Here is a 27,357-nt window from a genome sequence, read left to right as displayed (position 1 = left end):
AAGATAAAAAAGAATTCAAAAAGAATAAGGTCATTCCGAGTTCAGATGAAGAAGTTGTGGCCAAAAAATTTTTATCAAATACCAAAGACAGTGAAGTCTGCGAACTGGGTTTGCGGACTGGGTTCGCAGACTTAATTCCGAAAAATTCTGCTGGATTTTGAAGTTTGCGGACTGGGTTCGTGAACTTAGCAAATGGGAAACGTGTATTTACTCCTTGGAAGACCTAAGGGCACGTTTGGATTCGTTATTTTGTTGGGTTCTTGAACCGAACTAAGTACTTGGAGAACAAGTAATATAAACCTATAAAAGGGTATTAGGTTATGTAAAATAATATATCATCGACTCATATCATAAGTTTGCATCAAAACCCTAGGGTTTACCCCTTTAGGAGGAAACCACCATTATCATCTTCTTTGTAATATGAGTAGCTAAATCCTTTGTTGATTAAGGATGAATTCAATGTTCTAAGCGTGAAGCTTTATTAATAATACAAACCTTTGGAGAGTTTTTATCATCATCGTTTGTCTTTACCATATCTAGGGTTTACGAGTGATTCTTATATTGATTTGGGAGGCCTACTAGATCAGTATATTGATTGTTCTATTGCTAGTGGAAGTTATGAGATAAGTAATCGTCGATTAACTCTCTACACAAGTAGAAATCGCGAGACCTTACAGAGGGATTCTGTGGAGGAATCGTGTGTGAAGACAACACCAGCAAGTGAACCTTGATCTAAGAGTTTAACTACTGAGATCAACCTAAATTCACAAAGCTTAAAGCATTCGATTGGATTACACCTTGAGTGATCTACTACTTGGTGGTTCGTTGGATAGAATCTGGTAGGTGAGAACTTCCGTATCCAGTGATAAAAGGAGTTTTGGGGATAACACTGATCTAGTTGTTATTCTACGGTTGGTGATGAATGGTTCTTACGAACAATAGATAAGTATTTTAATTCATCTATCGCTTGGTAACGGCGAAGGATTCCTTAATCATCTCTTTTCTTTATTGTCTTTATATTTATCTCACAACAAAATCCCCCTTTGTTATTTACTTTATTTTGCTATTTCAAATAACCTATCAATTACACAGCTCTATGTGGGAACGATCTCTTACTACCGCTATATTATCAGTTAATTAGTGGGAAATATATCATTATTAATTTGTTGAGCCTACTGGACAGTCCAAACAGCACTCTCGAAATAAATCAATTCCATGTCGTAACTGGTTACCAGCATACAATGCAACCTAACACCTATGCCGGTACTGGTGACAAATTCGTAGGTGTTTCTATAAGTTTTAATCCACTACCGGCATACCCGAATTATTATTAAGGAAGGTCGTAACCTAAAACCGGCATAGTATTTCAACCCAATCTCTATGCCGGTACATATCATTCAGTTTCAGGCAACTCTGGGTTTGGAAACGGCATTGCATTCATGCTAACATCTAAGCCGTCACTTAATACCGGCACTGTATTCATTCTAGATTGAATGTTATAACCCAATTCCGACATTGTATTCATACATATTTCAGTGCCGGTACTCTCTGTAACTCAACTGTTTGAGTTAGGGTTCGCGATTCTAACCTAAACCCATTGTTATAAATCGACTTAAACACTCATAAAGTAGTTAAAATCACTTACCTTCTCACAGAAACCATGTTTGCGAGAAGTTGATTGTCCGAGTTCGCTGCTTCTTCTTCTTCTTGAGCAATCTTAGCAAAAATTATAAATATATGGATTTTGCATATAAAAATATATGCTAAAATTATCAGAAGTATCCCAAAGTATCCCAACCCTTTTTGAAATTAGAAAAAGACAATACTTTAAATGGAGTATTTGACATGTATCCCCAACTATCTAATACTGATACGGCGTCAATACGGATACGTTAGCAATATTGAAGTATCCGTGCTTCATACGACGTAACGATGGAAATATACTTTTGCGAAAAAGGAGAGAAAAGTTGGTTGAAAATAAGGGCGTGCCCGACCTCTTTGATTAAACATCATTAGAGGGAATTAAAAATAAAATTGAGAAACCCTGGAATTTTAGATGATATGCCACGTAAATATCTAACTAATGTTTAGATTAAACATCATTACAGCACTCTTATGACCTCTTTGATTACGAACAAACAAGTTGGTGCTAAGTTTCTATCTGCAACAAAAATTCGGCTCTACCTATTTACAATTGAAAATTCCATCCAATACGCGCGGCAGCCCTCACGGATCTGAATCTCAATGGCTTCCGTGAAAAAAAGAGAAAATTCATACCTATATATATATGATATCTTCTCAACTCAACCCGTATAAGACATCTGCACAAGAATCATCCTCTAAAGGCATGTTCAGATCAGGTAACACAAAGAAACTCCCCCGGACCGCTGAAGATAATTTTGTTTCTACTTCACAATATTCCAACCCATTAAATTTGCCTCTTGTTCGAAAGATAGGAGTTTCATCAATGATTTCCCTTGCGTTCCTAAATTGGTCAGAGTAGTTTGCTCTGGTAGATGCATCGCAAGATGCACCTGTTTCCCTGGTTGACCGAGTTTTCAAATCTAACTGCAGAATACAAAGATATTGATCAATTAAAACTACAGAATACAAAAATAATGTCGTCAGTTTCTATGCTATGTCCATAGAGCATAGAAAACAAAAATATATTACATCAACAAAATTATTAAGACAGCAGATACAAAACAAGCACGTCCTAACTAGGTCTGAACTGTGACATGAGAACTCATCTCATCTCACCGAGTTCAGGATCTACATTAATCCAAGCATTTCTTCATGTAAAATTTCTCTTAAAAAGAATGAGACTATAATTTTATCCTCGGAGAACCTTCCAAATCCTATATTAGAGAAACCAATAAGCAACTGGAATCTACATAACTAACATAACACACACCAAATTTATGTGCAACACGAATATGCATCACTTGGCCTCAAGAACAATGCTGCCAGAAAAGATCTTAATCTTGTACCCTTGGATGGAGTAGTAAAATACTTCAACAAACAACACTAAGAACTGTGCCTTAGTAACTGGCAAATTTGGATAGACAACAAACTCTAAGACACTCAAGTAAAAACAGGAAGGGACTAACGAACTAATAGAGAAGGTGGAGAGAAAGAAGTTAGCTCCTCTGAGTGATAATGCAACCACATACAAGAAACATAGGTTCATTCCGCCTTGCAACCAACAGTTGGTTTGATGAAAATGCAAGATGCTTACAATATTGCCACGTAGAATCAGTAAAGAAGGGAGAAAGGCAGCAAAAAAACTGATCTATAAAGCAGGAGGAGATAGAAGAATTTTATCACCCAAACCAGCAAGAATGTTTACCCTCTAGTTCCTTTCCTAGAGCGGTCTAATAATTCGTAAGATTTATTTTTTCCTTGATATTGTCTAAGTTTATCTCCACAAGAATGTACCATGCATTACAGAACATATGAGTAGTACAAAAAGGATCGTTCTTAGTTTGGTGTTTGCGGGAGACACTTGCTGGTGGGCTAACACCTCCTCTAACTAAAATGGACTAATCAAGCAATATTATATAAAGATTGTCCCTAAGTTTCTCTAACGCCATTTCTTTCATTATGATAGAAACAAATGGTGTGCTGACAATCAACAAGAAACGCACAAAGCACAAATGAAGTAACGCAAAAACAGGCACCTTAATTCTCTTCAAGCTATCATTTACGGCTTTTCTTCCCTCATAAGTGTTCTTTAATGTCACTAATTCCTATTTAAAATGCATAAAGCAAAGGTCACAATTGAGAGATTCCTAATACTTCAAATGCAACCAAATTGTAACTGAGAACAAAGCTTCAGATAGGTACCTTTTTCAGATTTATTTTCTCCTTCAGTAAGAAACTCTCTTCTTCTTTAAGATCTGCTACTTTCTGCAAACAACAAAAAAAGCATTCTCAGTAACTTAAAATCTTTGTACTCATACATTACATCATTACTGTTACACTCACGACACAGATAAAGGGAGTATGCACTCTCGACCTATATAGGACATAAATTGGGAGATCTCAAATTCATAGAACTAGTATTTGTAGACGAATGACTTCTATTTGATCACTTCTCACAAATCCATAGAAAGTTATGCAAGCAAAATTATCAAGATCAAGCAAGTCCTGGAAAAAAAAGACTTCATTATCACTATAATTACCTGCTTCTTTCTTGACCGGTTAGCATTAGGTCCAATTGTTGCTGTAACCTGAAAGATTGAACCAATAATTAAGTTAAAATTGCAAAAGAAAGAGAAGATACATAAAGCAGTTGACACACTTAAATGAAGATACAATCTACAGTTGTTTGCATGGAATGAGTTCAGGTCAAGCAAAGAAGTTGTTTGAGTGAGATAGTTATGTCTTCAGACGACCCAGATGGAATGGACCAAAAGCAACAACAAAAAATATCCATAAATTTGAAGGATTAAAATAACAGGTTATTCAAAACCTTTACAGTGAATTCAAAAACCAGTCCTGTAACTGTAACCAAAATCCAGCTAGTAAGTCGGACTCACATCCTCTCGTTTGAATTATAAAACATTTTCGATTAGAACTTTAATACTGCTCAACCATTTGACCATGACCATTAAATTTAATCTCATCAAAAAATAATAATTAATTAAACTAACCAATTGATTTAAAAATTTATATGTTATTTTTTATTTTATTTTTAATTAAATAAAGAGTATTGCATTAACTAGTTGGAAGCCTAACAAGCTACGCTCCAACAACGTGCTACTACATTAATTGAACAGGTTGTTGTGCTAGCCTACCAGCGAGCCTCATGGGTAATCTAGCTAAGGGAGCCGAGCGGATGGGGGTTGAGATTGTGTCACAAGGGCAAGCTAACTCAATAGCTTGCCATGTTAACTCTACCAATTGATTTTTATTTATTTTTTATTATTGTTTTTTCCTTTTCAGAAGGAAAAAGAAAACACCATCTATGTGGGTCCCGCAGACAAAACTTGTTAATTTATTAACAAGTTATTAACTCTCATTTATTAACTCTAATGGAAATTTCACAAGGCCAGCAGATACTTATTTCTGTCACAAGGCCAGCAGATACTTGTGACAGTTATTAACTGTCACAAGGCCAGCAGATACTTATTTCTCACCTTGTCTCATTTATTAACTCTAATGGAAATTTCTTATCGTGCCATGGAATTGATCAAAAATAAGTATTACCACAAAATTACAATTTTTACATTTTAAAAGAGAACAAAAAAAAAACTAAAGACAATTTTACATTCTAAAAAAAAAAAAGAAGACAGGACATGGGTTATTAAAAAAACAGAAAAGTATGATTTTAAAAAAAAATCCTGTTTCTGTTAAAACCAATACATCAACCAAGCAGGTAAACAGCGAGATTAAGAGAAAAAAGAAACTAAATATTAATCGATCGAGAAAAAGACTAACAAAAATAAAAATCTATCCCAAACAAAAAGAAAAGAAACATAATGGCAAATCTTATGCGCCCTATTTACCAAATTCCTCGTTTCATCGGTGGGAATGCAACTCCTATGGTGCATCCAAGCCTTTGAAAACACTATATTCCAGCTTTTGGTCCCAAATGTGTGGATCCAGAGCTGGAAAAACGACAATGACTTTTCAAAGAGAGTCAAGAATTTCATTTTTACTCTAGATCAAACAAAGCCCACAGATGATCCAAAGGCTGTACGTAGAACGAGAAGATAGTGAAAACCAGAAGAGGACAACTCGTTTTTAAGAAAGAAGAAATTCTGCGGAAATCTCAACAAAAGTTGGATTCCCATTGAACTCGATTAGGGCTTAAGAGACATATTTTCGTATAATTTGAAAGACGAAGGGAAAAATAAAAGAAACCAGAGATAGCAACAAACAAATAACGATTCAAGAACAAAAGACACAAACAAGGAATAATAAAAGAGGTTTGAAGAAGAGTAAGAAAAACGAAACACTAGTCGCTATAGATTACTACCAAATACTGAAAACACCATATTAAAACTAAATCTTTGACTGAAACACACACATATCAGCGGATTTCCTTCTTTTTTTTCCCCTCACAAACTTGTCCTAATCCTTCATTTATTTATGACAAAGCAAAGGCATTTAGGTGCAACAAAATTAATAAAAAAACATCATTTACTAACTCCAGCGCGTTTGAGCTGGAAACGAATCCAAAAATACAGATTTGAGAAGATAACCTTCAATGGTTTCAAAACAAGACAACTTTGCCAGTTTGCCCCCTCCATGGTGGGTGCTTAAATGGCAAACTCTTAGGTTTGCCACACCCATAGGAAGGGGCCTAACAAGAGAGAACGAGAGATTCAGCTTAAAAACCGGCAATCAGATACGAATCATAAATCATCACCGGTTAAGGGTATTTCCGTAAACGGATGAACACAAAAAAGTCGGCACCAAAGAGATCTGAGAATAGAAATCCTGAGAGATGGAGATAGAGATGGAAGGAGTAAGATTCGGAAAAACTGACCTTAGATCTGGAGTTGTGGTTGCTTGACCAAATGGAAGGTCGACTTGATTCTTCGCAACAATCAACAACAGAACCAACACCACTATTACCACTACCACTAGCACCACTTATTGAAGATCCAGGACTCCATGAGAAAGGAGTCGTTGGACTTGCTCTAGTTAAATCGTTTTCCTTCTTAATAATTTGTCTGTTATTGTATCTCACTGGTAATAATCTAGAACGAGGTTTTCTCAATCCCCATTTAATTAAAGGAATAGTTTCTGAATCAGTAATGTTTTTAAAATTGTTAGTAGTATCAGGATTCAGTTGCAGAGATGAGGCGTATGAATCCGAAGAAATCCTCATTATCAACTCAGCCACCATGGTATCATCCGTCATGGCGGATTGAATCCACTCGTCTTTTCTCATTAGATCTCTTTTTTTTCTTTCTATTTTCAGAAACTGATGGTGATATTAGATTCTTATGGATGGGAGAAAGAATGAATTTTTAAGAGAGATAAAGAGAGAGAGAGAGAAGAAGAAGAAGAGATTGAACGAAATGGTGGCAATTGGTGCAGCAGTTGGTCTTAAATAAATAAATTAGATTTTTTTAGTATTTCCATATATCATTATTTGAGGGTGGTGATAATATATTTTGGGTGTTACTTTATTAACTATGTCCGCAATTTTACGTTGCTTGGAGAATATTTACATCTTCATTTTTGTTAGAGTGAGTGTAAAAAGAGATCCCGGGAGAGTAAAAAATCATAGCCGACTCGCTAACCATGACCCATTTAATATATTATGATCAAATTACTCTTACAAAATATACCATTTAATCGCACAGAGTTTCCCTATTTTCCAAACAGGTCCTACGCATGCCCATAAACAAAAAAACGTTCTACACCATTGCCGTCCGTCAGTTCTTTAAACATATGTATGGATTTATATGACATTGATTAGGCTTTCCTCTAATTTCTATCTTCTTTACAAGTTGTCAATAAGATTTGAACTGATTTTCTTTTTAACAAAGTGATAATTTATTTTTCTGTATTTACTGCTTTGAACCGTGAGAACTTTATTAGGTCAAAAGATTGATGCAGAAGTAGTTCGGAACATCGAACTACAGTAGTTGCAATAGACCCCAAATCAGGGTCCAAGAGCATAGTTCAGCAGTATCCCATCAACATCAGTAAGGAGGACGTTAGAAGTTCAATCCCCACAGCCGTAAATGTTTGTGATAGATTAGTTGTATAGTGGGTTGAGCGGTGTTGGGTCTGGTAGTGAGGCCAGTCCAACTGGCTGGGTTCGAATAGGAGCCTGGGCCCGGCTTTCGCGTATAAAAAGAAAATTAGACCCCAAATCAAAAGAAGAGTTGACTTAAAAATAAGCAGATCTTTGTGAATTAAATTTTATGGGCTAATCATTTTTTGGTTGATTTTGTTTCTGAAGGACATGAATGGATAAAAACAAAGGATGAATAACAATTGATCACAAAATATTTTTTTTTTGGACAATCAACATATTTCAATTCATTCAAATCAAAATCGTGATTACATGTTTGCTTACAAGAATAACAAAAACATCAAAATATAAAATAATCAAAACCCTAATACAAATAAGAACATCAATTACCAGTAGATCGCGAAGAGAAAGAGCGATAAACAGCAAAGATATCCAAAATAATTTTATGTATAAGGGAGAGATGATGGTAAATCCGGAATTAAGATCTGACCATTTAATCTGATTGTATTTTTCTTCTTCAATAAGAGATGCTCCTAATACAAAGGAGTACATTGCCCATAAATTTGTCGATCCACACGAACACGGATGTCGATAAAGCGATGTCGTGATGAATCGTTGATGTTTTTGAACAAAGAATAGCAAGCCACGAACCGACCATTAAACTTGAAGAACTCGTCCCACAACGACGAAGAAAAATCGTCCCAAAACGATGATGTTTATGACATCATCTTCATCCATTATTTGTTTGTTCAATATTTAATTTTGATTGTTGCTTTTGGATTTTATTATGTTTATTATTTTAAATCATTAACTTTTCTTTGTTTTATCGGTTTTAGGTTTCCAAGCGTTTCATGTTGGTTTACATAATGAAAGTTATTAACCGTAAATCCTTGGCTTTACTGGTAATCGCATAAAATCCAATCATTGGTATCATTGACAACAATTGTATTACTTCCAAACTGTATTTTGAAAGTCTTATTTTGCAATTTTCTTCTAGTATGTCAGTTTTCAATATATTTCTTCTTCATGTGATGTGGTTGTCAACATATTGAGGATTCCAACCTTTGTAGTTTAGATACCGAGTTGCATGATATGATCAACAAATAGAATAACAGTGTAAATGCTAAGGTGTATCATGACAAATATATATCAGTAGGTGAACCTGGAAAATTTGCTAAATATTTTTGGCATAGTGTCATTTCGATTTTAGTTATTATGAAAGTAATGTGTGTTATGAAATTTGAAAATGGAGACGATAAATTAGTACTTGATAAGAAATATTCTTATTTCGATGGTCGTCTCATGTTAGTGAATTGATTGTAGCCATCAAGTGAGGTTAATGTTCTGAATTAGAAGAACGTAGAAATTACCTCAGATCTTTCTTCCATGTAAGAACTTGAAACCCCTAAATTATCGTTCAAATGGGTAAGGTGGTTAAAAACCATTTATCCACCTAGTGCAATTCCCATTGAAAACCAACGTATCAGATTCGTTGTTATGACCTTTGTTGTTACTTATCGGATTAGAGAAATCAATGTGTTTAAAGTAATAATTAATCGACTAACCTAATCTTTTATTACCATAGTCGGTCTATCCAGATTTATACAAAATATTATACTTGCGACCATATTTGACATGTTTGAATGACAAAAGAAATCATCTGCAAAAATAAGGTCATTTTTTTTACTTGAAAAGTAAAATTGGCGATGCTTTTAGTAGACACGGATTATCTAATATTGGAGAAATGCTTTCTCCCTATGTTCTCCCCTAAGAATAAATTTTATATCAACGTTATTAATAAATTTGAACTACTAACATAGTTGATTTTCAGAATTGTGACAATCAACTTCATATCTACTGCGTAAGCAAATTTAGGGTTTAAGAATGTTGATTTTCAGAAGTGTTAACAATGAAAGTTAACTTGGTTGGATAATTATAGTTTATTTTAATATAAAGATAATAACCGGTAAAAGTAAGGTTGGAAAAAAAATAGTTGAGTAAATTGTAATATATATTGAACTTTTAGAAGGGTAAATATTAACCAAAAGTTATGGGAATTGGTATTAGCCACAATGTTGTTAACTATGAAAGTTTTTTTCTTCCCATATGGTTAGCTCACCTTTCACATACCTGGGTATCCATATTCTAAGTAAATTCAAGTGCAAAACTGTGAAGGAAGATGTCATTTAAAATATGCAACGGAAAATAAGTACTTGGAAGAGAAAAAACTTTCCAAAAGGAAGGCACTTAATCCTTTTCAAAAGTGTTTTACCTAGTTTACCAATCTATCGTCTATTTCTAATGTTTGTCATGGTGAAAAAGCAAATAAAAAGATAATATGCAGTTATTCGGGATTTTACTGCAGTCAAGGAACGTAGTTGGGTGACAGAGGAAAAAAGTTTCCCTACCAAAAGAGCAAGGTGGAGTTGGAGTTTATGAAATTGTGCATAGGTGAAAATGTGAAATTGAAGAAATGCATTGTAGAAAATAATTCATCGGAAGCTTGGAGATTCATGTTTCCATCAAAAAAAAAAGAGAGAGATTCATGTTTATTTTGGCAACGCAATGTCTTGGTAATCAGATTATCCAGTCACTTTATCCAGTCTAATAAAAACTTCAAATCAAATGTAGTTATTAGTCTATTATGAGTGAGACAATTGTTGCTAATAGTGTTTGGGGTCTTGATTTTGGGATAAATAAATAAAAAAAAAATAACATAGGTGTGGATCAACTCATTTTGGAAACAAATACCACTTATTTTGCAATCGATTCTGTCACAGTACCCCTGGTTTGGATTATATTCCGAGTACATGAAAATCATCAAAAATATCTACTCTCTCCGTAAGGCGCAGAGAAATGAAAAACAAATCAGTATTTTTCCTGCACTCCAAGAAAATGATAAAAAATATAGAATTACTCTTTGAATGACTTTGGTATTCAACGAATCTTCTTAAATTTAGATTTACAACGTATGAACAGAATCGAAAATCAGACAAGAAAGTACAAATTCTCCAATATAATGTGCGTGAAGAAAAAAGTCTTCAACCACATAGGATACACAATCATATTCACAGGAAAAAAAACATCTCCAATACACTGATGTAAGGATGATTTTGGAAAAAACAAAGTTACACACTCTCTAGGTGAACCTCTAGTTTTAAACATCCACCTAGAGGATACCTTCCCATTATAGTCACACTTTTATTATTAAAAATCATCGAAAACAAAGTTGGAAATAATTTTTAACCAAATAAGTAAAAGAAGGATAAAAACCTTGTGGGTTGGAGATATAACTTATTTTTTCTTAATATTTAGTATTTTATACTTAGAGGATGTTAAAAGTGATGCCACATATGAAACGTCCACATTCACTGTCGGCGAAACTCTTCGTGTTTTTTTTTACAGCACGGCTAGACCCATTCCCTGAGCATACTTAACAAACTGGACTAGCCCTACAACTAATCCAACCGCCACCCCAGCAACAAGACCCAATCTCAACTCTGAAACTCTTAGTTTGTTTGTTTTTTTTCTTTTTTGGAACAACACAGCTAGACCCACCCCCCCTGAGCAGACTTAAAAATATGGAATAGCCCCACTGCTAATCCGTCAGCCACCCCAGCAATCCATAAAGGAGATTGGTGAAAGGGGGGATTCCAATCTTCCCTAATGTAATCGATCTCCCTGCTTCCCGTCCGCACTATAGACGAAAGGAGGTGCCTTTACCACTATACTAGATAGTTGTTGGCGAGAAACTCTTAGTTATTTGGAGCTTTTTATCATTAAAAGTTTGGGGGACCACTTAAAGAAGGAAATTAACAGAGTCTTCACTTCACTAAACATATAAAATACTGAGAGAAAATAATTACAACTTATAACGAGGGAGGATCCATGGATAATCTTATATGGACATTATTTTAGAGCAGTTCCTATGGAATGAACAATTTTAATTTGTTCATTTTGCTCCCACTATGGACTCAACAAATTTGAAAAACGAATGGTCAAACCTATAAAATTGAGGTTTTGTTTAGTGCGGTCGTAGATTAGGCGCACGCTTGATGTACAATTGTGTGGTGGATCTAAACACGCTGGCATGTGATCCAAAACTTGGCGGTTTTCCCACAAATGCCAACGACTCTAGTAAATCCTCCAGCGTGTGACCCAAAACCGCCAACGGAAAAATCTGGACGTCTGAAAAATCTTATCATCCAACGACTAGAATTTTGAGTTCTATAAATACTCCTCATTTCATCTCCAAATTCACACATTCTAAATCTCTTTACTCTTTCTTCTCTGAGCTTAAAAAAATTCTTCAATTCAACAAATTTGTCGAAAGATGTCTCGGCCCGTGTTAGTTCGGAAAGCTCTGTATACTGTAGAAGAAGATGAAGCTATTTGCAGAAACTATATTTTTGTATTTAATCATCTTGCTTAAGAAAACTATCCATGGGTGAATTTCTGAGCGGTTATTCACAAAGGGTTCTGCAGTGACACCCGTAATCCGAGTCGTCGTGCTATGTGTGGCATGGAAAGTCATTTTAGCATAATTAAGAAAGAAATAAGTGAGTTTCTAGCTTTAACTATGAGATAGACTGAGAGATGAAGCTGATGCTGAGATGGTAAGAAGATCTTTATTGAATGGCGAAGATGGAAAAAATGGCTTTTCGTTTCGAAAATTGTTTCGAAATCCTTAAGATGTTGAACAATTTCAACCCCTTCCTTGTAGTTATTGTTCCACCCAGTACTTCTCATCAGTGAAGCTAATGTAAAATGCTTAATTTTAAACATATGTAATTTCATTTAAACAAGTTTTCGTACTTTTAATTGATTAAAATTAGAATTACAAATGCAGCAGAATTAAAAATCACAATCTCTCTAACGTCGCTCATCATTATCTCGCTCATCGTTATCTTCGGGGCCTAGAGTCAGTCATTCTCCAAGATCCGGGATATCCCCACTTGCTAACATATTTGATAAATTTGTATAAGGGGAAAAAACTGGTTGAAGAACATTGCGCGATTAAAAAGCACTCGGTCCTCCAAACATATAAAATATTTGTTGTGATGGTGCCGGTGTAACAGTATAGCAAAAATCACTTGGGTTGAAGGGCGAGAACGATGATGCAATGCGCCTAGCATATGGATGAATTACTGAGGTTGAGATATTGGCACAGTTTGTAGTGAAGTACTGTACGGTACTTGTGTTTCTACCACCATTGTATTATTCTCGTGCCATGATCTGCCATGATCTGTTGCTCCTGGTAGAATCGAAATACTGTGAACGCCCATCATCATTTACAGTTGGACTCAATCAATACATTGTATTCGTCTTCCATTTGCGACACATATTCAAGTGTATAGCCCCCATTTCCTGATTCAGCCAATACATATCGTTAAGTTATCTGTTCAACTCTTCGTTACTGGCATCCACATTGTAGTAAGGACAATCACATTCCATAACTTGGAAAACAATGAGGATCGTGGTTGGCTCACCTTGTGAAGTAATACTTGGCATCTCTTAATGGATTTCAGGTAAATTTGACGAAGGTGATGAAGAACTTGCACCAGTGGTGGGGTAAGTCATAAAGCATGGATAATCACATTGTAGTAAGAACTTGCATTATAAACCAGGCGTGATAACCCTGGGGAATCAAACCCATAGATGTGCATGTTGTTTATACCAATTACAGTCTTTGCAATCGACTTGTACCCGTTAACATACTGCGTTTCATCAATATCCCTCCGTCTATTTAGTTCACACCTCTCCCATGACACTACTCTCAGCCGATCAAAATCTGATGCAGAGGTTTGCATATGTGGTGACGGGTTAATTGCAATTGCATAAATTCCACGTAACTGGTACATCAGTCTTTCTCCCAGGTACCAAACCCCTTTATAGGGATGTCAATGGGTACCCATTTATCCGGAACCGGACCGGAACCGGCACATTCGAGTTGGTTCCGGGTCATTATATTGTACCCATTAATAATTTTAATACCCGACGGGTGGACCCGTTAGGTACCCGATTATTATCGGGTCTTTAAAGGGTCTACCCGCGGTTCTCGGGTACCCGACAAAATATATATAATTTAGAAAATGATTACTTTTACAATATATCCGTCTACATTTATGATATATCAGTCTCAAAAACATACCGGAGTTCTCTCTTTCTGTCTCTTAATTGACGATTAATCTTTCCTCCAAGGTCAACTGTAATTAACTTCTTCATTATATCTTTTCATTATTTGATATATAGGAGTTTTATGTGGATCCCAAAAAAAAATAGATCGGATATTTAGGATAAGTTATTGCACATCATGATTTTGGTTATGAATGTTACGTTGTTGGTGTTGTGAACACAGATGTAACGATGGTATCATCGTGTCCACAAACAATATTCGTAATGTAAATAAAATCACAAGAATAATTGAAATACATATAAAACAGCACATAATAACTATACAGGAGACTCTGAGCCTTCGGGCTCGTCCTCATCTCTCATCATAGAAGAATCTATGATGAGTTAAACGTTGCATAATGGATAAACTATAAGATTGTAAATGCGGAATGTAAATGAGACAATGATTTACGTGGTTCAGCACTAAGGCCTACGTCCACGGGGGTTGGTTTTTCACTATGTATTATATGAGATTACAATGGGTAGTCGAGTGACTCTGAGTAGGGAACGATACTATAAGAGTTATTGATAAAACTCAAACTTACTCTTACAATTTCTCTCTTTCCCGGACTATAATTCTTTCTTCCTAAAATTGGTCGACCCCTTCTCTCTTAGTGGAGTTGGGTTGGGTATTTATAGGCTTCTTGTGTAGGACCCGCTTCTAGGGACAATTGTTTCTTATCGTCTTGATTTATGTGTTGAGCCCGATAATACCTTCATAGTTTCCCGATGCCTTTAACGGTAACATAGCTTAATGATGGGTCTCATCTTGCTCCTCCATAGGATAATTGACACGTATCCTACGTCCGAGGCATTTATTGCGGGTGGTTGGGCAGTCCGCACGCGTCATACAGTTGTCTGCTGCTGCTGTCTCATCCTTGTCAGTGAAATCCATCTACATCCTTGATCTTGGATCCTTCTCGGGATAGAGTAAAGTAGGATCTAGGGCCTTCTATGGTGTTCCATGGCGGCTTATTCATATGATGCTCCCTGATCTTCTGCCATCGGATCAATCTGTTGATGATTAGATGGATATGATGCATTCCCCTTAGGTGTTGGAACGTGGCATCATATCTTGATATTCCTATGCCATGTGTTGTCTACGTGTGATTCTTTCGACACGTGGTCGATGAGGGATTATGTGTATACATGTGTATGATTTCCCTAATAGGTTAGTTAGCTGTTAATTGATAGGATAGATTAATAATTACGTGTCTACAAGTGGTGGAGACAAGATAAGGGCATGATCAAATGTTTTAAAAATGATGAAAACTTGTTGGAGATGGTGTTGTTCATTTATGAAAACCCGTCGCAATTCACGTGAACCTTAGGTTCTGTTAACAGTTGTTAGTATATGAAACTTAATTTTAAAAAGAATATAGAATCAGTGAATGCTATTGAAAGATCGGCGCGGTCTTTTTATTTTTTGATTCGCAGGCAATTGACGATGATGCCGATGATTTTGTATATGGAAATATGTGACCTTGGACGGAGGTAGTAGTTACTGGTTCCCTCATCGAAGAAGATATAAAGACTAAATGATTATAATGTTTTTATTTATGACTAGGTGATGCGCCCGTGCGTTGCACGGGCTCAGATTGTTCCATCTGCTGACTAAACTGATGCACGGGATCAAATTGGTAAAAATAAGCTAAACATATGTTTATGTAGTTGGAGGATTTACTGATTGTTACAGAATAAAGAATTTTGACATATCTGTAGATCATTCTCTAATTCGATTCCCTCTTATGGTATAGGCTAACAATGTCCTCGGGCTTTGCAGCTGCCTCATTATTGCACAGATGTTATGATTCAGTCATTGCTGAATTTCATCTCCTTGTGATGGATACACCTTAGACCACTATAAATTTCCAAGTGACATTGCTTTTGAAGCTTCCCGACTGTTGCACAGATGCTATATTCCCGTCATTAGTGGCTTCACATCCTGAGCAACCGGCGACAGATACTGCTTGGAGTCTGGAATAGAATGTGTCCTCATCATGTATCGTCAATATAACCTGCGCAACACCTACAGATACTGTTATATTTGTGTTTAGTATGAATTTCTTTAGCTACACTTTAACGCAACTGTGGACCTTCAAACACCAATTCTATTTTGAGTTCTCAGAATGTTAAATTTATAAAATTAACCTTGACCAATAACCAATCCAGAAGGAAGGTGGAGCTTAAATGACCCTGCTTGGAAAAAATTTCAATTTATTATTTACTTGATGTTGTTGTATCTACAACATTCAATATAAAGTGTTATAAGTAACCACTCATCTATCACCAATTAAATTTACATCGATGGATAAATTTCTATTCATTTTAGTGTGCCCAGAAACACACATGTTTCTTCAATGCGTATTCATCATACCTTTCAGAAGTAGGCTATTCATCATCTATTGAAACACATGTGATAAATCTGACGCCAACCTCCACACACATCACCTATTAAGCAAAGGGACAACAATCAGGTTCATGAATGAAGGCCCTAATAGACACATATAAAATGTTCACAACATTTACCTCTCTGTGGAGAGTCTCATCAAGTTCCTAGCTATCATCAGGAGTAGTTTCGTTTTCCTATAACTGTGCTAAACAAACAAATCATACAAAGCATATATATTAGAATGAAACATAGAAGCTCAAAGCTTATTGCTAGGACCAAAGAGATTTATCTAATTAAAATATAACTATAATCAATAGGGGTCATAGCCTCCAATAACACACATGTTGTTATTAGGGAGGTCTAACAACAGAACCCCATGATTACTATAGTGTACCTGTAGACCATATGAATCACAAATATGGTCAAGATCACCTTCGTTTTTTTTTTTTAACAACGCATCATTTGATTATTTTAACATTTGATCAGAATCCAAAAGGAAAAAAAAGATACCACATTTCTGCACCATTAGTTTATAACCATCTCTTCCGTTTGTTTGGGATCGAAGTCATTGAACATCAATTGTAATTCAACAATTAAAAACATCTAATTTCCATAATTGTTTTGGGTTCTATTGGATTCTACTATCGCAATTTAATCATAAGAAACATTAATACCTTTAGACTGCGCTAACCGTCTTGGTTACTGTTTCTATCAAACAGCATAAAATAAGAAACCCTAATTTGAATGCAAAAACATGGAGTGAATATCAAATAAAATCATTTAAACCATGATATTATCAAATACCTAATTATACATTCTGATTCTGACAACCCCTAGTGTATCAAAAATTAAAAATCAGTCTGAGAATCCAAAACAACGTAAAATTCAAAACTCTAACTTGAATGCAAAAACATAGAACGAATAATCAAAACATTTCCTGGTTCGTTCTGCTAAAAAAACATTACCTGGTTCGAACTGGTAGACCTCATCTGCAAATCAAAAACACTGGCTAGTTAACCTCATCTGCAAATCAAAAACACCGGTTAGTTAATTCAAATCCGCGACTTAAAAAATCCTCAAATTTTATAAGTAGAAACGGTAGCAGAAGAAATAGTTTTATGAGAGGAAGAGGAGCGGATGCTGGATGCGAGGAGACTGGAGAAAGAGATGAAAGAAACAACAATTATTAGGGTTTGGTTATATGAAAGAAAAATAGGTAGAGAAGTGGATGCGGTCGAGAATAAAGACAAAGAAAGAATCGGTGGTTCGGTAGAGAAGTGGTGTGGAAATACGAAATATATTGGTGGTGTGAAAAATCAAAAAGTTTTTTATTGACTGAAATATATCCCGGTGGGGCTAGAGCTGCACAAGACCCGGTCCAGACCCGGTGACCCGCTCCAAACCCATAATTCCCGGACCTGTACCGACCCAGACCCGGAGTAGCCAGTACAGGTACCGGTTCTGAATGTTGATACCCGGAACAGACCGGTACAGGTATTGGTTCTGGCCTATTCCCGATCTGTACCGGACCGAAATACCCGGTAAATTAGAGCCATTGATATTTTTTAGGATATTACATCCTAGCCATCCCTTGTAGGTTTAGTCTCATCTTCAAACATAGGGTATATCATTTTATTTTTTTTCGTTTTTCCCGATCTGAACTCCTCCTTCACTGAAGAGTCTGAAGAAGAGAACAAGAACAAGTGAACAACATGCACCATAGATCGTGAAATTTCTTTGTTCATACGTATCAATTTTCACCCCCCACAGATTCAAGGTTAGTCCTGGACTCCTGGCTTGAATCTCAATTTTTTTTCTCTTTTTTTTTCTCAATTTAGAAATTTGCTTTCCTTGTTTTTCTTCTGAATCTTCTTTGGTTCTTGTTTACTGATTCTTCTACAAAGTAAACAAAGATTCTTAATAAGCTTAACGAATAAGGTGACGCACTGACGCAGTGACGCTGATGCTGTTGTTTGAGTTCTGAAAGAAGTAGAAAAGGGTAAGATTATTTAGGTTTCTGAATTGATTGATTTCTTTCCTTGAAGTTGATTTGTGCTGATAGATTAAAGATGAGTCTTCTGTAAATTTTTAGTTAGAGTTTTGCATGAGGTTTAATTTTTGAGTTTGTAGAAAGTTAGGGTTTTCCCCTGTTTTTCCCAAAAACCCAAAAATTAGGGTTCGTATGAATAAGGGTGACTGTTTTGGAATCCACAGATGAAGAAGATGAATTGGTTAGGATTGAATTTGGGTTGATAGTTTAAGGTTCTGCATAGGAGAATTAGAAACTAGGGTTTTAGGTTGTATTTAAGAATTAATTGGATTGTTTTGGGAGGAAGATGAATTGGGTGTTGCTGTTGGTGTTCTTATGTAGAAATAGATCTAGTATTGGTAAATACAATTGATAAAGTTGTTCTGTTGATATGGATTTGGGTGGTGAATGATTTGGATTCAGTTGAAGGGGTTTGTATGAATTAGTCTTTGTAATTAGGTTTGGATAGAACTTAGGTTTGGATTGAACATATTAGCAAATATTACCATTCAAAATCAAAATATAGAATCATGAGAAATCAGTGTGTAGAACCTAATGTTTGTTTGGCGTTTGATCACTGACAGTAGACTTAATGTTGTAATGTTTCTCATATAGTTTCTTGTAAGATGCTTTGATTGAAAACCTTTCTCGTTTCTCTATCTTGTTGTCTTGTTAATTACCTGCACTGAATCACTGATATGTTGCAGCCTTGTAGGCCTTTGAGGTGCTAAATGGGGAAGCGCAAAGCACCAGATGATTCCAATGATGCTGATGGCATTGCTCCTGTTAGTGTAAGACCATAATAAACTTTTTTTTTTCTTTTTTCTTTCACTTTTGTCGAGAACATCAACTGGTGGCATTAATTTGTAGATGAGTTGGTGAAATCATGTCGTATTTTTGATGTAAACAGTAATGTGATGTATTAAAATACCAAAAACACATGTGCATGGGTGTACTGTACAATATCCATATTCTTTTAGGGTCCACTTTGCTACATTATTATCATTGCAGAAATGTCAAAGATTATTCTTTTTGGGTCCACTGTGCTATGCGTGAATGCAGTATCATACGGCACAATGAAACATTGAGCATTAGAATTTCTCACACAAGAGAACTAAGGGTCATAATGCTTCCTAATCCCAGTGTTTCTTAACTGAATTGCTTACAATTATTGTTGACCAATGTCTGCTCCCTGAGTCATTGCAGAAATGTTTATTATTGCTTAATATTTATGACCAATGCCTATTTTATTACTGCTTATTTTTAATGTTTTATTATTGTTTAATATTTGTTAGATGACATTGAATCATTGACAGTTTAATGTTTAATGCACTTAGAACACCTGACCAATGTCTGCTATTACTGTTTAATGTTTGTTAGATGACTACTCCAAATACAAGTACAACTATTGGAGCAGAAGTTGGATCATCCTCTCAAGCTTCATCTCACACAAATGAAGCTGAACTGAAACTACACCAACAAGTACAACTGAAGTTAGTGCAAGCAAAAAGAAGTATGGCAAAGTGAGATCTGGAGTTTGGTTGGAGATGACAAGGGTAAGTGACACTCAAGCTCAATGTCATCATTGCAAGGGATTATATGCTGCTGACAATGATGTACATGGCACTTCTGGATTACGGAAGCATTTGAATAGATGTGCAAAGAATCCTAACAAGAAGGTAGAAAAAGGACAACAAACTCTGTTGATGCCACCCCCAAAGCCAGGTGAAGATGGTAAACTTGTGTCATGTACTTACAGTTATGATAGGTTAAGAAGGGCTCTTGTTGAGTGGATAATTAAGGATGAAATAGCTTTTAGAGCAGTAGAAGGGTCAGGCTTTGTGGCAATGATGCAGGTGGCAGAGCCTAGGTTCAAGGTTCCAGGGCGTATGACAATTTATAGGGATGTTTTGAAGCTCTATATAGAAGAGAAGAATAACCTAAAAACTTATTTCTTGACATCTAAGCAGAGGGTATCTTTGACAACAGACACATGGACATCACCAAATAATTATAATTATATTTGTGTAACCGTTCACTATGTTGATCAGAACTGGAAACTACAAAAGAGAATACTCATGTTTTGTCAAGTTGAAGGTCATACTGGTAATGCAATTGGTGAGAAGCTGGTGGATTGTTTGAAGGATTGGGGTCTACAAGATGTATTTGGTGTCACTCTAGACAATGTCAGCGCCAACAAAGTAGCTATTGATCATTTGAAGAATGTTGTCATTGACTGGACAAGATCACCAATTAGAGCCAAATATTTACATGTAAGTCCATGTTCTTGCTCTTGTCAAATATTTATTTTTTTGCTGCATTTTTAAGCATTGAATTTGACAGTATACTTTTTGTTTTGTTCTTTCTCTAGGTGAGGTGTGCAGCCCATGTTCTTGCTCTTGTCATAAAAGATGCAGTAAGGCTCTTTAATGTATCAGTTAGAAGAATAAGGTCAGTTGTAAAATACGTTCTTAGTTCTCCTTCTAGGCACGAAAAATTTAAACAATGTGCTTCTCTAGCAAAGGTAGATTGTAAGAAATCTCTGATTTTAGATGTGTATACTAGATGGAATAGCACTTACTTGATGTTAGATGCTGCTGAAAAATATGAAAAAGTTTTTGCAATGTTAGCACAGATTGATAAGGACTTTCAACAGAGGTTTATCTTTGAGCAAGAAAAAGAATCTGTTTTACCTACTGATGCTGATATTGAAGAAGCTATAGCTAGTAATGTTTTCATAGAAGACGTGTTTGAGGATATGGAAGAAGAGGAAGAGGTTGAGGTTATGGAAGATGAGGTTGAGGAGTTGGATCCAACAAGCAAGATCAAGGCAAAGCAGAATAAGAAGAAAAAGATTCCTCGTCAACATGCTCCTTATCAAGAAGATTGGAAATATGCTAGAGGTCTTGTGAAGTGTCTAAAGGTATTCTTCGATGCTACTGTCAACTTTTCTGCATCTATACAAGTCACTACTCATATGTTCTTATGGCAATTGTTACTCATAAATGAACAATTAGTAGAATTTAGAAACAATGTAGCATCAGATCCTTTTATTGCTCGTATGTCTCGTCTAATGTGTGCTAAGTACCATAAGTATTGGGGTGTGTATGAATCAATGAATTCTGTAATGTTTATTGCTCATCTGTTAGATCCAAGAGAGAAACAAAAGGGTTTGGAATTTACTCTTAATTGTTTGTATGAGAATAATACATGGGAGGTTCAAAGAGTTATGAGAAAGGTGAAATTAGAATTTGAGGAACTCTTTGAAGATTATAAGTCCTTGTATTCAGTTCATGAGGAGGGGTCAAGTAGTGATGCTCATACTGTTGCTTATCCAGTTAGTGTGCAATCTGTTGGTCTGTTTGCTAGAATTCAATCAAGGAGGAAACAACATTGGGACACCCCAAGTTGTGTTGAAGAGGCAAGAACAACTGAGCTCGACAGGTATTTGACAGATGTGATTGAAGGTGGAATGCGTGAAATAGGTCAACCTGACCATTTTGACATATTGGCTTGGTGGCAGGCTAATGCAAGCAGGTATAAGATACTTTCATACATGGCAAGAGATATATTAGCCATGCCTGTGTCTTCAGTGGCCTCTGAATCAGCTTTTAGCACCGGGAAGCGCGTGCTGACTCCATGGAGAGCTTCTATGTCTACAAGGACAGTCGAAGCATTGCTCTGTACACAAATCTTTCTTCAAAAGCCCATTGCTCTTGATCTTCTATGTGACTATATACCTGATGATGCTGTTGAAGATGAGGCAGGTAATATATTAGGTTTTCTTCTATTTAATAGAACTTACTTTTCAAGTTTTCTTGTATTGCTTGCTTACTTTCTTGTTTTACTTTTTTGTTCCATGTTGCAGCCATATGGGATTCTCTGCTAAAAGAAGCTTGATGTAAACTCCGTGTCAGTGACTCAGTGCAGCCAGTGCCAATTGTTCGAGAAGTCCCCCATCCTTTGCAAGGATTTCTTTTCATTTCTTGTCGCAGACTTATGGAAATGTTGTTTTTAGTACTATGTTTTAATGTTGAACTTTGAACTTAAAGTGTGATACACTTATTATTCTGTGATGTTTTAAACCTTTGTTATTTTGAACTTTGTAATGTTGAACTTAGTCTTAGACTCTTAGTCTTAGGTTGTTACTTTACTGTGTGTGTTAAAATTCAGGTAAAAAACCGGTACCGGAGTGGAACCGGACCGGTCTTACCGGGACAGGTACAAGTCCAGGTCCAGGTACAGGTACAGGTCCTCAAATTGAAGAACCGGTCAACTCCGTGTACAGGTACCGGTTCCCACAAAAACCCGGTCCGAACCGGCCCATGTGCAGCTCTAGGTGGGGCCATAAGCTCTAAGAAGAGAGCTTTGTTCAGCTTTTAACCACAACAGAGAAAAATCACCTGAAATCATATTATTAATTTGATGGACTTAATTGGCTCATTGAGACCTCTCAGAAGTTTCAAGGTAACCTAGTTTTTGCCTTTATTTAAGTGTAACAATCCTAATTTTCGTAAGAATTTCATCATACCCTACAATTACCCGGACCCGAGAATTACCTGTTTTTTTTATAGGGTACGGTTCTGGGTCCACAAAATTAGCAACCGGACCCAGAACCGACTTAAATAATAGGATCCGAGTCTGGGTCCTATGATACCCGCAAGGATCTGGACCCATTGACAACCCTGGCTCTATCCATTTCTGGAATGTAAAACACAACTCTACAGAGAGGATAATCAAGAATACATTGTACATCATTACGACGATAATCATGAAAATTAATGTAAGGGTGAACAATAATATCCCCTCCGAGTCATCTGTTGATATCTCTGAACAAAAATGGAAACCGAGTCATCTCTCTCAGTGTCCTTCTCCCAGTTGGTCGTGAGGTACATGTCCATGATTGGAAATCTATAGGTATTATCTTTAAGAATTGGTTTACCAACACGGAAGTATGTATACCACCGATACTGTATATTACTCAATAATTTTTTGACTTAATCTACATTTGTTCATAAAAATTCTTTAAATTTAAAAATAATAATTTGGATATTTACATGCCCTAGAAACTAGTGAAGTTAGCTATACCTATGGATGCTTGATCCAGCCTACAGTACATTGTTGTTAAAATTGCATAACCCCAATGATAATCTGGTTCTTTGTCAAGATATTCTAATGCTTCAAGCAACCAATATGAAAAACATTAGTTGAGTTTGGAAAGAACTTCAAGTAACCATAAGATAAACACCCTTTCGAGTTCAGAGTAGTCATCTACATTTGTTGAGTTTCCATTTTGGTTAAGAAAACGCTTCAACGCTGAACATAATAGTCCACCTCCTTTCAAATATTTATGATCTTCACGTATACGTGCTTCTATAAACGAGGGATGAAGCGTCTTCCATTTATTATTTGACATCCATTCGTTTTGGTTGAATGGTATATGATATCCCACTCCACTTGGGATCCCACAAATGAAATACAAATCAAGGGGTATAATTCCTATTACAAGAATAATATCAACTACAATTAATTTTTTTGATTATTTAATAATTATTTAAAAATTTAAATTTAAGTTAAGTTAAAAAAACTTACCTATTTCAAAATCCATAAAATGGGACGTGTGCATCTTCGGCCACCACATTTCGACCAATACTATCATAATTTTGTTGTTGTGTTTTCTAGGCTTCACAATATAAAACGCACGTCAGGGATACTACAGGGGTAGACCTTCATAAACAACCTTTAAGTATGAAAATCCACCTCTCATTCTATAATAACTCTCAGACCGCTCTTGATGCCCCGACACATGACCTTGGACTAATGATGGAGTAGTAACGATACTCGCGTAGCAAACTCTTCCTCCCAATTTTGAGTATAATCTACATTTGTGGCAGGCCGCGATAGCGGTTCATGTCTTCAAACTCTTTTGTGCCTTAAAGTATTTACCGATTTGCCGTGAGCACTACCGGTTGAATTAGCTTTTAGTTCATCGTACTTCTTTTTTTGTTTATAGCAATCTTGCCGGCTTTAGCTAACCCAAAAATTTTCACTTTTTGTAGACTTCGAATATGGTCAAATCGAAGTTGATTCTACGAACCAAATACCGATAAATAGACATTTTCTGTATCCAATTGCACAAATCATTTTAAGGTATTATATTATAATGTGAATAATTATAGAGGCGATCCAACTGGTAGATTAGGTTCTTTGATTTTCTTATTTTGATTTAACAAAAATGACGTTTCAAACATTTATAAATTAGTCTTACTTTGTTGTCCTTCGTTTACTTTGGCACTCTTGGATTTACAATCTTTGGTCCATTTTTGTTGTATTGGTAAGTTGGAGTCTTTTGGCTGTTTTTATTTTGTTGTATTTGTTGTTCTGGTGGGTATGTGATGATTTTAGTCCTTTTTTTACTTGAGTTAGATCTATTAGCAGTCTAATTAATTTCTGAATTTTAGGTTAGTTTATAAAATATTTTAAAATATTGCTTTTGCATTTTGCTCTATTATCGTTCCAATTTTTCAAATTTGCAGGTTTATCGAAACTTTTTCGGAGATGAAATACCACCTAAAGCAAGGGAGAAGGGGCACAGGTTGGTTTTCTCTGTCGAAGTAAATACCAATATTTGATTATATACATTAAGGTTTGGTAAAAATCTTTTCATTACGTATTAATTCTGGATGAATTTAGCACTGCTAGAGTCCATTGTAGCAATGTTCACGAAGTATAATATAGGATATCGTTATTATTAACATGTTATTTAGGGGGTTTGCGCAAGATCATATTCGTTTTCCAGATATATATAAGGTCGGGTGAAAGGTTTATTCGCGTTTTTGTACTGTTGGTCTCACTACAAGCTACTTTTGGACCCTTCATACCAATATTTGAGCTTGGATGAAGTATAAAAGTTCAGTATTTTTTCCAGGGACCTACTATATGTTCAGTTCGTACAATTCTCAATAAGTTTTAATCTCAGTTTTGTATAACACCACAGAGGTTGGAGAAAATGTAAATTATCAATTATGTGAATGCTTTGACAGAAGGTCTACAGATGTTGACAGGAACAAAGAGGTTGTAGAATTGTAAGTTTTCTTATATCATTTGGCTCTTTTAACTCTCTATGCATGTACTTCGAAATAAGATATTTTGTTATTAGAGATCTAACACCAACACATTCGTTCTTGCAACAGTCTCTATGTTTCAATTTTGACAGGATAACTGAAAGTCAGAGTTTGTGTTATTAGTATGTTACCTGATAATTATACCGATATCAGTCTGTGAAATCTGTTTGTTGGGAATTCGCTGAACAAGGAAAAGCTAGAAAATATTTTATGAAAAATATGTTGGTAGTGTCCAATAGCAACATAGAATATGAATTGTGATTGTGGTGCCGAACGTCGGTTGGTTCAATAAAAATTCAATTTTGTTAGGGAATAAAATCAGTAATCAGTTGCTTGATGATTTATGTTCACGGTAAAATGATGGATGAAAAAAAATAGATGGTGACATGTGTCGTGTTAATTAATGAGACTATAAATAAATGTTACATATCTTTCCAATATCGTACTTAGTTCCCTATCTTTTTTTTATTCTGAAGTTTCTATGATTCAATCGGGATAAGATCATGTTGAGTTAGTGTGTCACTTTCTTATAGATTAGTCATTTGAAATCAATTATGTAGAGTAATTTATTTTGATATTGTAACAAATTAGAAAGCCTGTACGATAGCCATGAAGAATTTCCTTAGGCACAATCTTTCCTTATAAAAGTTAATGTGTAACACTATTTCATAATGAATATGGATATGCAACTGGAGACAGTTTGGAACACCAACAACACTACCATCTTATATTAAAAATTACTTTCTCTTACATTTGGTCGTTGCAGCAGTCTCACATCAAGCTACTCTTTTAAATAAGCTATTAAATTTCATGTCTTTTTAATATAATGTGGAACTGATATTTTTCTCAATTTATACAGGTGAACTATTGGAACTCATGCTTTTGCAAATAATTTTTTCCGTTTGATCGTTGGCATGTTGATCTCGATGAAAGATTTTCCTAACAACAATCCACTTATACAGATATCGGCAATCATTCTATGTATGGAATGGGTTATCTTAAATAGTTGGTTAGACATAGGTTAAATTTGGCCTCATGTAGTCATCAAGCATTAATGTTCCTTTCAAGGTTATGTACAAAATGGTGTGTATACATGTATTCCCTTTGATTTCTGAAGTAAGTTGGATGTTAATCCTATATTTTTGTATGCATAGGCGAAATTGAAAAAGCGTGTATGGAACCGCGACATGTTGGATGTTGGGAACATGAACACCAGCATATGCATCACTTCTTAATTATATTCTTTTTCTCCATGTATACAATTTTAGAACTTCTGTTCCAAAGTTTCAAAGAACTTTGTAACGTATTGGAATAGTATGGGGTAGTAGTCATGTAAAAATTATTGTCGTTCAATTTTAATGTTCCATATTTTACAAATATTTACGTAAAATTCCACAATTCCGCCATTTATTAGAGCTTTACATATTTTTGGTTAATTATTAGTTTAAAAATATGCATTGAAAAACAGATTTAATTAAGTATGCTTCATCTAGGAAAAAATGACACAATGTAATAACACTGGAGTTAGATTTAACAGGACATATGTCGAAATACGATAAGAAACAATCGTTCAGCAACACCGAGAACAAATTAAATCCCGTGTTGTCACGGCACGGGTCATATCCTAGGGCTTAACCCGTGCCGTAACGGCACGGGAATACTTTTTATTTAGTTATGCATTTTCCGACATATGAATATTAAATATAATATTTATTAATATTAAGTTTACCCTTCTTATCATTACAAAAGTAAAGGAAACCCGATAGATATTTTTATTCTTCACTCCATATATCATTTCTAGCATTTTCCGCCTTGACATTCTCTCATATTATGCCTCTCCTTTCTCGAGTTGCATCTTCAAGCCAGCCATGAAATTATATCAGAATTAATTTTTATATATTTTGTCCCCCCATAAAAA

The 27,357-nt window shown here is 35.4% G+C and overlaps 1 protein-coding gene and 2 long non-coding RNA genes across 5 annotated transcripts; 2 read left to right on the top strand and 1 right to left on the bottom strand.

Annotated features, from left to right (window-relative positions):
- Nucleotides 1-2,012: 2,012 nt before the first annotated feature.
- On the bottom strand, nucleotides 2,013-7,045 carry LOC113306913. 3 transcript variants are annotated; one of them, XM_026555826.1, is made up of 5 exons: nucleotides 6,497-7,045; nucleotides 4,185-4,232; nucleotides 3,847-3,909; nucleotides 3,681-3,749; nucleotides 2,013-2,568 (listed from the first exon to the last, which is right to left on the bottom strand). In XM_026555826.1, the coding sequence occupies exons 1-5, from the start codon at nucleotides 6,902-6,904 to the stop codon at nucleotides 2,299-2,301; spliced, it is 858 nt and encodes a 285-aa protein (XP_026411611.1). In that variant the 5' UTR covers nucleotides 6,905-7,045; the 3' UTR covers nucleotides 2,013-2,298. The 3 variants fall into 3 exon arrangements, with proteins under 3 accessions (XP_026411611.1, XP_026411614.1, XP_026411613.1); XM_026555829.1 differs by lacking the exon at nucleotides 6,497-7,045 and adding an exon at nucleotides 6,210-6,479; XM_026555828.1 differs by lacking the exon at nucleotides 3,681-3,749 and having other exon boundaries at nucleotides 6,497-7,042.
- A 10,630-nt stretch (nucleotides 7,046-17,675) lies between these two features.
- LOC113303558 lies at nucleotides 17,676-19,776 on the top strand. The gene is made up of 4 exons (XR_003337585.1): nucleotides 17,676-18,063; nucleotides 18,191-18,285; nucleotides 19,023-19,106; nucleotides 19,696-19,776. It is a non-coding gene; the product is annotated as an uncharacterized LOC113303558 (long non-coding RNA).
- A 2,236-nt stretch (nucleotides 19,777-22,012) lies between these two features.
- LOC113303559 lies at nucleotides 22,013-22,463 on the top strand. Its single transcript, XR_003337586.1, has 2 exons — nucleotides 22,013-22,082; nucleotides 22,184-22,463. It is a non-coding gene; the product is annotated as an uncharacterized LOC113303559 (long non-coding RNA).
- Nucleotides 22,464-27,357: the final 4,894 nt, after the last annotated feature.

This window comes from Papaver somniferum, chromosome 8 (genome assembly GCF_003573695.1).
Source record: "Papaver somniferum cultivar HN1 chromosome 8, ASM357369v1, whole genome shotgun sequence".
Lineage (NCBI taxonomy): Eukaryota > Viridiplantae > Streptophyta > Magnoliopsida > Ranunculales > Papaveraceae > Papaver > Papaver somniferum.
The sequence above is the reverse complement of the archived record's forward strand: the minus strand, read 5'-3'. Positions and strand labels throughout refer to the sequence as shown.